General features: G+C 37.0%; 1 protein-coding gene across 1 annotated transcript in view; it reads left to right on the top strand.

The window, feature by feature from the left end:
• PARVA (parvin alpha) overlaps nucleotides 1–12,904 on the top strand; it is a 64,174-nt gene extending 51,270 nt beyond the window's left edge. Inside the window, exons 9-14 of the mRNA XM_085063094.1 lie at nucleotides 3–22; nucleotides 1,256–1,317; nucleotides 1,997–2,065; nucleotides 3,797–3,898; nucleotides 4,674–4,746; nucleotides 8,038–12,904. Of these exons, the coding sequence (XP_084919220.1) occupies nucleotides 3–22; nucleotides 1,256–1,317; nucleotides 1,997–2,065; nucleotides 3,797–3,898; nucleotides 4,674–4,746; nucleotides 8,038–8,114 (403 nt within the window). The 3' untranslated portion in view covers nucleotides 8,115–12,904. The remainder of the gene's footprint in view (nucleotides 1–2; nucleotides 23–1,255; nucleotides 1,318–1,996; nucleotides 2,066–3,796; nucleotides 3,899–4,673; nucleotides 4,747–8,037) is intronic.
• Nucleotides 12,905–13,330: the final 426 nt, after the last annotated feature.

Below are 13,330 nucleotides of genomic sequence, written 5' to 3'. Positions count from 1 at the left end.
AGGGCATTATCAGGGAGGCATGGTAAGTTCATTTGATTATTACCTCTTTTCTTGAGGCAGCCAGAGTGTACATGAGTTCTGCAGTGGGTGGTCACTTTGAACAAATTGCAAGAAAGTAGAGGATTTCCAGTTGCCCTGGCAAACATGCACCACAGGCTGTTGTGGCAGTTAACAAAGGGGAAAAAAGCATTAAAATCACTCTGACCATCTTTAAAACACATTTCATTGCGTTTCAGCACACGTTAATTTGCAGGTGCTTTGTGGTTTAACCTCCAGAACATTACTGCAATGGTATTAATGGTCGTAAGTTCCCACCATAATGTGGTGTCTTATCATGAACCAGCTGGTGAATGTGGTGATATTCTTACATCCATTACCTACCTGTACTTTAAAGATGTTGAGTCATTATTCAGCAAGCTTGCACACCATGCAAGGTCCTGTGCCTGGTGTGTCTCACTGCTGGGACTGAGAATGGCCAAGTGCTTGGCCAACAGAAAACACTCACCTGAGTCTTGCTTTGTGTAAAGTCTGCTTTCTACAAATGCCTTTGGCTCTGCTCTAGCTTTTGGTTATTTTAATTGAGGAATATGAATGTAGCTGTTTGTGGAGGCATTTGCTGTCATTCAGGTGATTGTCAAAACAGAAATTGCTGAGAAAATGTTCTGGTGCCTTTTTCTATATTTTTTAATATTTTTGTCTGTTTTCTTCGGAAGGTGACTACAGTAGCGCTCCTGTCACACTACCTTAGGTTGTCCTGGTAGTGCCCTAAATTGCATAGGAGAATGGCCCAAAACATCTATACAAAGGATTGTATTGCAGATGTGTAATCATAAACCTGCTTGAGGTGCTTAATAATGCAGTCATTGGCTCATGGGGAGAATCTTCATCTGCAGATGTAGTAACTAATGTAAACTCATGTTCTTCTGCAGAAAATGATTCGGTTACTTAGCTGTCTTTATCTGGCTGTTCAAGATTTGATGCACTAAGATACTATTCTTTGCTCATTTTTGAGAAAAGAGGTCTTTAGGTAATCCAAATCCTACCTGAAAATGATGCCTTTTGTAAATAATAGAGAATAAGTTACTAGCATCTTAAAATAAGAGAGAAGTATGCAAACTGCTTGATACTTGGAATACAGAGACTATATTGACACATTTTGCTGACTGTGTTGTCTCAAATGAATATGTGTCTCAGTGTTTATTCTGCACTGGAACAACTGCTGCTCAGTATATTAATGTCACTGAATGTTTTTCAGAAAGAGATGCATTCGACACTTTATTTGACCATGCTCCAGACAAGCTCAATGTAGTGAAAAAGGTTGGAAGGTTTTTATTTTTAGAATACATAATGTGTGCATGTGCATGCTTATGTGTATCAGATTGTGTCTATGTGGTGAGTGTGTGTGGATATAATATATAACTGGCATGCTTTGCATACATTAAATACAATTAAGCTTTATGCTTAAATACACAAAGTCATGATTATAATGGTACTTTTTATTTAATGTTTAGCAGCATGAACTTAACTTTGGAACATGGAACAACATACAGTTATCACAGTTTCCATCAGAAAAGTTCTCACAAAGTGTATGTTGAATAGAACCCAACTGGTACATTGACTGTACTGATGCCAAAGAGATATCCAGTTTACAGCTGCCAGAGGTCTGACCCTAGAGTATTTTGGCTGCTGTCGGATTTGAGTGGAGTCCAATTACCTACTTTCCTACAGTCTGCTAAAAGTTTGGGAGGTTTCTGTGTTTTAACAGTGTATTTTTTATATATACGTCACATTCATTTTATTTCTGTTCTTCATTCTTGTGCAAATGTGACAATTAATTTAAAAACAATTTTTGATGTCATATTTCACTTTTAAAACTTAGAGATTGTGTTGCAGTCTCTTCACTCATGCAGATTCTCTTGTGAGTAGAGTTCATACTGCTTGTGTTGAACTGCTGCCCTGCTGAACAGGCCTTCATTGCACTGTTTTCATATTTCAGACTCTCATCACCTTTGTGAACAAGCATCTGAATAAACTGAATTTGGAGGTGACTGAACTGGACACACAGGTAGAGTTTTATAGCCTTCCTTAAAGGGGAGAGGTAGTTGTACTATGTTATGCACTGTGCCCCCAGCTTTATCCAGAAATTTCATTAAATTATTATAGGTTGAGCTCTTAAGATGTTATTTCAGCAGGAAACCCTTAATTTCTAAATATACTTGTATATGAAGAAGACCCTCGTCAATTAGGCATCTAAAACAGTTTTGTCCTTCCATTAGCATAAAAATTAATTAACAAATGCTCCCTTCTGGGTGCTGCCAAGTGCTGTAAGGAGAACCTGCTTGTTTTGGTCAGGAAAGAATTCTGTCCGCTTGGTTTGCTCCAACGTCAGGCTGAGCAGTTGTTTCCTGCCTACCTTTCCACAAGCACGCAGCCACATGGGATTACAATGGCTCTATTCAGGGAGAATTCAGGGATTCTCGAGAGTAAAGCTACTCAAGTGTATAGGCAGCTGTACAGCTGGGCTGCAGGCTTGATTGCACCACAGCAATAATGTGCTACATGCTCTTCTTTCTTGTTCTCAGCTGCTAAATTGGCTGAAAAGAAGCTAAAAGAAAAGCTTAATCCTGCTGTATTAATACCTCCCCATGTGAACAATTGCTGCAGTTATCATAAGAAAATTACGGGGTCAGGCAGGAAGGGATAGGATCTGCACTATCAAAAAAACCCAGGTGTCTTCAGGTCAGGCTTTATGTCTTGATTCATGTTATTAAGAATCTCTGCTTTATTTAGACACCTACCAAACTGATAGAGATTTTTTTAAAGGTAAAATTAGGATTTAGATGGAAATCATGTGTAAAGGTTTTCAAAAGGGCATTCCCTATTTCTGCTTATTGCATTGTTTACTCTGGGGGAAAACATGTTATTCAAATGTACCTGGAAACTCCTTAAACATTTATCTGAAACAGTATTCTCTAAGATAAGAGGTTGTATTTCTATCAGTTAAAGAAAATTACCTACCTCAGGAAGATGGTGGGTTGCTAATAGACCAGATGCGACAAGGGTAGGAGTGAGAGGCCTGTGATAAAACCATAGAAACATGGAATGGCTTGGGTTGGAAGGGTCCTTAAAGATTATCCAGTTCCTGCAGGGACATCTTCCACAAGGCCAGGTTGCTCAAAGTCCCATCCAACCTTGGTCAATCCCAGGCATGGGGCATCCACAACCTCTTCCAGTGCCCCACTGCTCTCACAGTAATGAATTTCTTCCTAATATCTATCTAAACCTCTCTCAGCTTAAGGCCATTCCCCTTTTTCCTGTCACTCTGTGCCCTTGTAGAAGTCCTCCTCCAGCTCTCTTGTAGCCCCTTTGGGTGCTGGAAGATGCTACAAGGTTTCCCTGGAGCCTTCTCTTCTCCAGACTGGACAGCTCCAACTCCCTCAGCCTGTCTCCACTGCAGAATTGCTCCAGCCCTCTGAGCATCTTCATGGCCTCCTTTGGACTCATTCCCCCATGCCCATATTCTTCCTAGGGATGTTGCTTTTTTTTTTTTTTAATAGAAATTTACATATATCATAGCAATTAGGTAACTTCCACTATAATTACAGACACTTAAAATCAGACATAGCATAACTAACTAAATGAAATCAAGGAAGTGGGACGGCATCTTCTTGTTGCAATTTCAAATATTTTTGGCAGTTTGTTGACAGTTCTGCATTAGGCAATATATGTTTTGTTCAATAAGAAAAGCAATGAGATATTTTTCAGAAAATGTACTGAGAAATGTCTTTTTTCACAGTTTGCAGATGGAGTGTACTTAGTCCTGCTAATGGGTCTCCTGGAAGGCTATTTTGTTCCTCTGCACAGCTTTTTCTTGACCCCTGATAGCTTTGAACAGAAGGTAATTAGATTTCATTTTTCTGTTGAAAACAAATATATAAATTTGTCTAGTTGTACAAGGATAGCACAAACTTTTCCACATGAGTTTGGTGTTAATAGCTGAAATCGGGAAAGGACTGTACTGGTAACCATTTCCATTTATTTTAAAAAATCAGTATTAATACTTACCTTGAATAAAACAAAATTATATTAATGATAGGGTGGTTAGCAAGTATTAACAGATTTTGGCAGCCATTGTGTGATGCTCTCATTGAACAAGACCTACTGTTCAATAATGTATATAGGATTACACACAAGCATTGATGACAGAACTGATTTTTTTGTGTCCAAAATCCAAGAATTTAATGTTGGAAAGGTTTAATGGGTTTTGGAAGCATAAAGGCATATATGTACAATGTGTCAATTTAAAACCAACATTATGTCAGTGTCTGTAACTATCCAGGCAGTTCATCTGTCTGTTCAAGACAAGAGCACTTCAGGGGCCATCATGTTCCAGTTTTTGAACTTGTGGGAGGTGGGCTATTCTTACTTGTAAGTAATTTTTCTATGGGTTATGTTAGTACAAATGTTAACTTACAATTACATTATATTTCTGAAACCACCATCACCCGTAAGCAGCAAAACAATGGATTGTGTGGATTCCATGGACCAGATATACAGAGCCCTGACTGTTTGTTCCTTCTGAATATCTGGGTGGGCAGCTTTAAATACATCTTGGCTTGACCATTTGTACTATGCAAAGTTCACAATACTGATTGCCTTCATTGTATTGCTAGGTTGTCAATGTCTCTTTTGCATTTGAGCTCATGCAGGATGGTGGATTGGAAAAACCAAAGCCAAGACCAGAAGGTACCTGTTTTACCTTTTTTTTTATCTCCTTAAGAATTTGTGTTAGGTGAGATTTTACAGGGCTGTGGAATGGCTAAAGGAAGGTTAAGTTAATACTACAGCAAAAGGCAAGGTAAGTTTTGAAGTGCTCAGGGAATTTAAATGCATTTTTTCAAATGTCACGATGCTACCTTTCATCAGTGGCCAAACATATGCAGTGATATTCCAATATTCCCTGAGAAAAAGAGAACACAGTTGTGAATGGTGTCACTGGCAAATGTGAACTGCTCCAATTGCTCCATTTTTCCCATGTCACATTTTCACACTAAACCTCAAATATTCCAGTGTAATTTACAAGATTTTCACAAAAGAGAGAGATCTTATGGAAGAGGAATTTCAAATGTTCACATGACCACCTTTGAATGCAGGACCTAATTATGCATATTTAAATTAGATATAGAGCTGGAGACTGAAAGTACAATGTGCTTCAGGGAGGATGAAGGTTTTACTGCTGTATGAGGATTCCACTCCTCTTTGCTCAAATACATTCAGTGTTTAAATCCAGCTTTTTGGATACAGAGCCCTTGATTCACCAGGTTATAGGGTATTTTTTGAGGCTCGTCCCATGAGAAGTTACCACTTCTTACCATCCAGGAGCTGGATGTGCAGCTTCTGCTCCACTCTTCCCACCAGGATAGCTGGGTTCCTGCTGGTTGCCTACCATAATAATCAGCGTAGCTGTGTCTTTTCAAGACCAATTTCAGACTCACATTATATGGTGCTTGCAGTCTTTTCCTGCCACAATATTGGATTGTCATTCCCTGAGGAGTTGACATAAGCTAATGTCAGAGTGTTGCTTCTAATAGTAAGAACTCTCTGGAGATTCAGGCACTCATTGCTGAATCAGGTTCTGCTCCATTCAGGATTTTTTCCATCCCTCCCAACTTCCAGATTGAAACAGCCGCAGAGGCATGCACACACACAAACAGGATCGAGCCTGTGCATTAAATCTGGACCTACCCAGCCTATTTTTTCACTTCTTTTGATAGCTTGAACTCTAATCCACAGACATGCTTAACTAAACTAGTGGTGAGTGTATCACAAACCTTTATGTTTGAAATAGTCAAAGTGAGAAGGGGGAAACAGTGAAATCGAGGGATCCAAGTAAAACACAGAGTATCTGTGATCCCATACTCCCCATGGAGGTTTAAAATTCTTATGGCATTTAATTTTTCAGGTATTTATTGCTCTAGGGGACAGCTAATTTTTCCAGTATAAATCAAGCCATAAGGATATTTCAGCATATATAAGACATTTCTTGTGCAATTATTGAAATGCTTAATATGAAACTTCCTGCCCAATGTGAATGGAAAAACACATCTGTTTTATGTGTTGTTACATTGGGCACAATGCCCGTCCTTAAAATTTCCAGTGAGTAAAAGAGTATTGAAAAAGATCTTACCCTAAATGTGTACGCTAAATACTCTTTAAATTCCTACAGTGTTTCTTTGAGGTTCTTGAGGAAAAAATATGCTGAAAACTGCTTTAGAATATGAAAAACATATTAAGTGGGAAAAAAAAGAATGCAGTTAAATAAATGAGTATGAAAACCAATGATTTTTATGGGGTCAACAGTTTATTTGGGTTATTTGCATTATAATTGAAAAGGTCTTAAAAAGCTTTCCGTGACCTTTTACTTAAAATGGCTGGAACATTAATCTGCTGAGTCTATAACGAATTCATTTGCAGTTTGAGCTTTTTTAGATTACTCCTTGAAAGGTGAACATCAAAGCCAAACTCAACTTTCTCTTTTAGAATCTTGCAACGAGTAAAATGTTAGACATGGTGGTCAAACCCATGGAGCAATGGAAATAATCTTTCTTTGAGAGCACGTTTTTTTTCTATGGAATTCTGTTGTGGTGGTGGAGTCTCCTGGTATCTTTGCAAAGACCTAGCAGAGTTATGTCTTTAATGACTGAAGTTCTGTATTAGGAAAGAAAGTTGTTCTGCACCTTGCTGCTGGCCTGAAAGAGGAAACTTCTGATGTTACATGCAAACAGTATTGCAGATTGCAATGGGATGTTGTTGGGGCAGTGCATTCTTCCTGCAGCTTTTGGCACTTCCTCTTCATTTTATACCAAGCATTTTTGATCTGATTTATTAAGAGCCACAAACCCCTGGTGGCTGTGGTTTCATGACCATGCATAGGCTCAGCATAAAATCTAGGCTTGAGTGTTTTTCACCCTTTGTCCATGGATGTAAATTTGCCATGTAGCCAATATCTTTAGTTTGCATGCTTTGGGACATCATGCATAGGTTTGATTGGATCAATTATTCATAGTGTGACCCCTTCATCATCTGTGAGAAACATCAATGTAGATAAATACAATGGCTAAACTTGGATTTTTACATACACAATTTACTGGGCTTACACAGAGGTTTTAGCCAATTCCAAGAAACAAAGTTAGGAATTTGAGTTCCTATGCGTTAAACAGAAAGAGACAGGGCAATTCTGATTCTACTCTGCTCTTTCTGAGGGCAATTCTAAATCCCTGTTTGAGATTGAATATTCCTTGAAGCACTAGCGTAGACTGCTGCAGTAGTACTTGTCAGTTTGTTTTATAGATTTCTGGTGAAATAATATTGACTTTCTCAAGAGCTACTCTTTGAAACAGAAGGTATTCATTAGCTTTTTGTTTCGTATAAATCCTTTACTTTAGATGTTGAGTTTCTGAGGACTGATTCAGCCATGAATGTCAGCTAACTCAAAGAATTTTCAGATGTTTGTTCAAGAAGCACTTGTATACCTAGCTTCTTTAGATCCTCTGGAAAATTTAAACTTGCCTCTAGCTATCTTGCTGAAATTAGGCCTACTAAAGGATGTTGCAGCCCAGAATGTGCCAAATCCTACAATTCTTATGAAAGAGGAAGGTTCCATTGATTATTGCCTGATAATTTTTTTTCAAAATCATTACTTTTCAGCTACAACTGACTGAAGATGAAGTCATATATGCATAGGTAATCCTGGGCACACTTTGTCCCAGGAGCAGCTAAACCTTGGTTGCATTTCAACATCAGCAGCAATAGCTATTTGTATCCCTAACTAGAAGTGGTTAAAACACCAAGTTTTGAGTTTCCAGTTTGAAAATTGTGTTCTATTGATATTTCTACTCTCTTTTACTATCCTTGTGATCCAAAGTTCATGGATATTAATGTGAGCAAAAGAAGGGAGTAGAGAATGGGCACTTTGTTTCTGAAAAATATTTGGAGTTAATGAAGTTACTAATTTGTTTTCCCTTGTCTTTTTTCTAGATATTGTAAATTGTGACTTGAAGTCTACACTGAGAGTACTGTACAATTTGTTTTCCAAATACAGGAACGTGGAGTGAAGAATTGATTTGGGTGCCGAAGGAGTGTTAACAATGAAAGCATTATAACTAGCCTATCTTTCATCGGTATTCCTCTGCATCTCTATCTTAAAAGGAACTAAACCATTTACCTGAAGAATTTTTAATTGATTGTTCTTGCACTACTATTTTCATAGTAGATTTAAAACTAATATAACTTACAAAGAAAAAAAGGTTTGGTGGAAGGTATTTGGGTATATTCTGGGAGAATTAATGTCTCAGTTGTCTTCACGCTGTTTCTAATAGGTGAAGCAACAATGAAAAAGAAGATTTAGTAAGTTTAATTCAAATCAGCCGTTGAAGCCAATCATAGGAATAGTCTGTACTGAGTACTTTAATATTTTTTACGTATATCTTTTTTAATTTGGGAAGGGGAAGAATATTTTCTATCCATGATAAGACAGTTCCGTTATAATTGAGAGGAATGTGCATGGGGAGAAACAGTTAAATACACTTGTTCATATGACAGCTAAAAGGAAGAAACTTAACCTGATGAATACATATTCCCACTGCTATTATTAGGCTTCAATTTTATGGGTACAAACTGAAGTGGCTACTTATTCCTTCACACTTACTATAATGTGATACTCTGCTTTCAGTGCGTGCTGTTGAGCATTCCACAGAAGCGTACTTTGCAGCTATTCACTTGTTTTTGTTCAAGGCAGAGACCTTTTTATCAAAGGACATTTTTCAGGAAGACACACTTGTAAAATACAGTTTTTCTATGGTATTTGTATTATTACATAGTATTAGAAAGTAGAAGAATGGCTTGTTGTTTTGGTAGTTTAATCACAGGATTATCAGATTACAAGTTTAGATTGCTAAATAGAATTTAGAATTTTCCCTTGGGTTGATTTTATGGTGAATGTATTTTGCTGCATAATCTTCAACACAAAAAAATAAGATTAATTTTCTAGAAATGGCCAAAACTACTCCCATCTGCAAAGATTCCGTGTCAGTGTAAAGTTCTTCAGTGATTTTACGTGACTACAAATACTTTTTTTATCTAATTATCACCAAATATAAACTGTTGTCTGTTTGGTTTTAGCTTTAACAAAGACACAAACTGGAAATGGGAGTTGATTCTTCCCTTAGACTGATACCAAGCACCAGTTGTGTTTCCATAAAGAAGCTGGTAGAGACTGCCTGGATCACTTTCTAAACAAAGAGTTCCATTGCAACTACAAATTCTTGGGATCCTGGGTTACACAGTAAGGAAAAAAAATCCTTAGGCTGAAATTCCTAGATAACTCTTCAGAAATCTTTGGACTGCTTAGCGCAGGAATGAGACTTGTTAATAGCCATCCAATTATGCAGAACTGGCTTAAGGAAAAGGAAAAGTGATCTGTCAGTTCTTGAGTCTTTCATTAAGAGGAAGGCAGTGCTGGCAAGAACAGTCAATGACAGCTCTATGTTACATATGATGTAAAGCATTACATATTTTTCAGTTTTCCAGGTTGGTTTTTTTTTTTTCTTTTATGTAGAGTTTTCCAGTACAGCATTAGCACAGAGGGAACTCCAGCAGTTACTTTCTGTCTTTGGTAAAAACACCAACTGATGTTCAGTAATAAGGTAATACTGACTTCTGCCAGGGGGCTACAAAATTATTTTTCTGAGAAATAATATGAGCTTTTTCAAAGTAAAGTCAGTATTTAATTCAAAGGACAAAACCTGGATGTTCTCTGAACTCAGAAATTATCTCATTGTTATAAGCGCTCTAAATATCTTTATTAATCTTACCTCTGTTTTTTTAACTGAGTTTCTGAAATTAGAGGTACAGAAAACAACAGTTATTTGCCTTTTACAGGGAGAAGTAACTGGACATTTTGACCTCAATGAAAATGAACATTTTCATCATGTCTTTAGTATCTGAGAAGCTAAACAATAGGAAATAAGCAAGCATTTTTTGAGCAAACTGAGACAGAACTTCTCATGTATATAACAGCAGCAATTTCACCTTATTTTAATGTTTAACATGTAAGTTTTTCATTTGCACACCTAGTAGTAATTGTAATAGCTAATTAAAAAATGTATGATTTTTTTTTTGCAGACCATGCTCAGCTGAAACACTGTTACATTTCAACAGTGCCGAAAGGTTTTGATTGCCTTTGTTTTCAGGAGTGCACTTTCTTTAAAGAGGAGATTTATATACATAAAGTGAACAGTGAAACTGTTTTCTTTGCCTGGACTTGAAAATAAGTATTTCTTGTGCTATATTGGTATAACATTATTGGAGATTAGTCTGTCAGACTCTATTTCCATTTTTAAGAAACATTAGCTGAGACAGAACGATCAAATCCTCATGCTGAAATTCAATTTTGCAGAACTATAGAAACATTTAAACAGCCTTTACACAATTATCTATCTTATGGTAAGAATTTATGTAAATTAAAATCTGCTATATAAACAACAGTGTCTTATGTAAATATAGATCCATGTGATAGTTTTAACACATTCACACAAATAGTGTATGCTGCCATGTAGGAGTGGGTCACTGCTTATATTTTTGACAGTGTAGATTTAAATAGCTATCAGATAAATACGAAATCTAATATAGAGATTATATCTAATATTTATTGCTTTGATTCAGAATATTATAGAAATATAGAATACTACTGTAGACAGTTTGCTTTTCAGCAGTTGGTGTAGGCCAGCCCTTTCCTTCAGGAAAGGGAAAAGTTATCTGGGCCAAATTCTGCCACACCTACTTTGCTTTTATTCTTGATACACAGCAGTGCATACTGATGTACTGCTGAAAACAGAATTTTCCTCACTCTTTATATTAACATAGAAGTTGTTTAAATTTTAGTCAATCCCAAGTTTATTTATAATCACTTAAATAATTAATAAATGGATCCAAATTGATTGCTTTAGCTTATGTAAGACATGAGCTGCCAGCTGGAGAGGCCAGTTTCTCTAGTGGTCCCAGAGAGAGCCTGTGGTCTCAAGGCTTCAGCACTTTGGCTGGATTGTGAAGCCAGGTAGGGTAAATGCAAGCCACTGCCTGAAGATCTCAGTAGTGTGTGGATCTCATCCACCAGACCAATGTGCCTGTCTGTTGTGCTGTGTCACACGAAGGCCCACAGGTAGCTGAGTCCACCAAAAACCAGCTGGTTCTTAGCCTGTCGTGAGTAGCAAACAAGAAGTAAACATTTCTGCTGCCAGGGCATTATGAAAGCACCAAAAGAACAGTTTGCTGTGCTTCCCTGACATATAATTCATCCATTGCATCCAGCAGTATGGTACCTAGGTTTCTTTTGTGGGTGGAAATGGGCATCTTTTCCCTCTTGATGGATCCTGGCATGCTCTTTCAACCACACAAAACTTAGTGTGTTTTAGTTTTTTTTAAAGAGGAGCTCCAGATATTTCATAGTGTGTCAATAAGGCGTTGTCAAAATAATTACCTAAAATCCTAATATCTTGAGGTGAACTCCTTTCAGACTTCTTTCTCAGCTGGCTGGCTGTTATTTGCCATAAAAAACAGGCCCTATAAAAAGGGACCTTTGCATAATTTTACCCAAGACACACTCGTAAAGCCCAGAATTGGATTACTTTGTATTTCTAATGGAGTACAGATGAACCAAGTTTCCTATTAATTGAGCTGACTGCACAATATCCAGTTCTTTATGTTTCTTAGTCGGTAGTATCTCCATGTTACAGAGGTTAGCAGCTCTTTCAGCTACATAGCTCAGGAATTCAAGTGGACCAGCAGGAGCTGGATAAGGTCCTAATTTTCTTCAGTGAACTGTGGACCAAGTTGCCCACTGGCACATCTCCATATCAACCAGTGACATGAAATCAACAGAGCTGTTTTGCAGAGGGTTACAGTGCTTGGGAATTGTTACATTCAAGGAGACCATGGCTGAGGTAAATTTTACTTGGTTGTCTTTTGTTCTTGCTTTTTTTCTGGAAGTACAGTTTTGAATTCATGTTTCAGATTAATTTAGCAGACACCTTACTGCAAGCCACAGTGTTGCAAAGCAGAGTGGCTTTTAGAAGTTTATTTCATTAGAGAAAGATATATGTGATATTTAATATACTAGATGCCAGCCTTAGGTCTAGTTTTTGTTATTGTCTTCCTCTCAAAACAGCCTTCATGAATGGCCAAGCATCCCAAAGAAAGAACAGTGCCTTGAAGACCTCTTGCAAGATTTTTACACTTTTACCAAATAGACTTTTGTCATTTTACTGTAAGAATTAGTGTAGGTTTTCTCTTTACAGTCAAAGTACATTTACAGACTAAAGAAATCCTTTATAAAAAGTTACAGTTAGTTTACATTAAGATACTTTAGTTTGATTTGTCACATAAAAAATTGGGATAGCATCACCAAAATTTTAAAATTAGGCATACCTCATCATCGACATATTTTCCAAAGAGGTTTTGAGTCATTCAGCATTTATAAGGGCTAATTTTATGTATTTTAAGAATATTTTATGTGACTATTTCTTTCTGCAATAATGAGATTTTCTTTTCTGTCTAACAGTTTAATACCATGCACTCTTCAACAATGCTGAAGTCCTTGAAATATTTGGTCCTCAATTTCAATATCAAACCAACTAAGAAAAAAGAATACTTTCAAAGTTTGCTAAGCATGTATCTGAAAATAATTATTAGTTTAAATTAAGCTGCATTGCCTTCAACTGCAGTTAGTAGCTTTCATGGAATATATGTACTCTGTAAGTGAAAGACACACTCTTACTGATTTTTCTTGTTGTGCTTTTTCTGAAACCTTTTGTTATGATCCACAATAAAATTTGCACCTGAAAATCAACACTTCATGGTTTTGGGGTCAAAGTATGACTTGTCTGACAAAAAAAAATAGGAAGCTGTGTGTTTTATGTTCTCGAAACTTCCAGACCTCTCCATGCATCCAGCCCTTTTCCAGTAACTCCTTTGTGGGTGTGCAAGGTGTTTATTATTATGTTCTGTGGGGGCTGGTGACAGCTGAAAGTGGGTTGGAAAAAGCAGTCATGTAAACATATGTTTGAAATGATTAACAGCAGCAGGTCAGGCAAATGCTGTCTTAGACTCAAAGTAGCAAAGTATACATTTACTTTTAGATTGCTGTGCTGAACACTTTGGTGGTGATACTGCCACTGGATATAACGCAATTCTCTGCAGAGAAATTTTGTTAATTTTAAATCTAACAAAATGTTAGTGAAGCATTAAAATTATTGAAATGATATTGTCTATTTCA

Source organism: Lichenostomus cassidix, chromosome 5 (genome assembly GCF_008360975.1).
Source record: "Lichenostomus cassidix isolate B80296 chromosome 5, HeHo_3.0, whole genome shotgun sequence".
NCBI lineage: Eukaryota > Metazoa > Chordata > Aves > Passeriformes > Meliphagidae > Lichenostomus > Lichenostomus cassidix.
The sequence above is the reverse complement of the archived record's forward strand: the minus strand, read 5'-3'. Positions and strand labels throughout refer to the sequence as shown.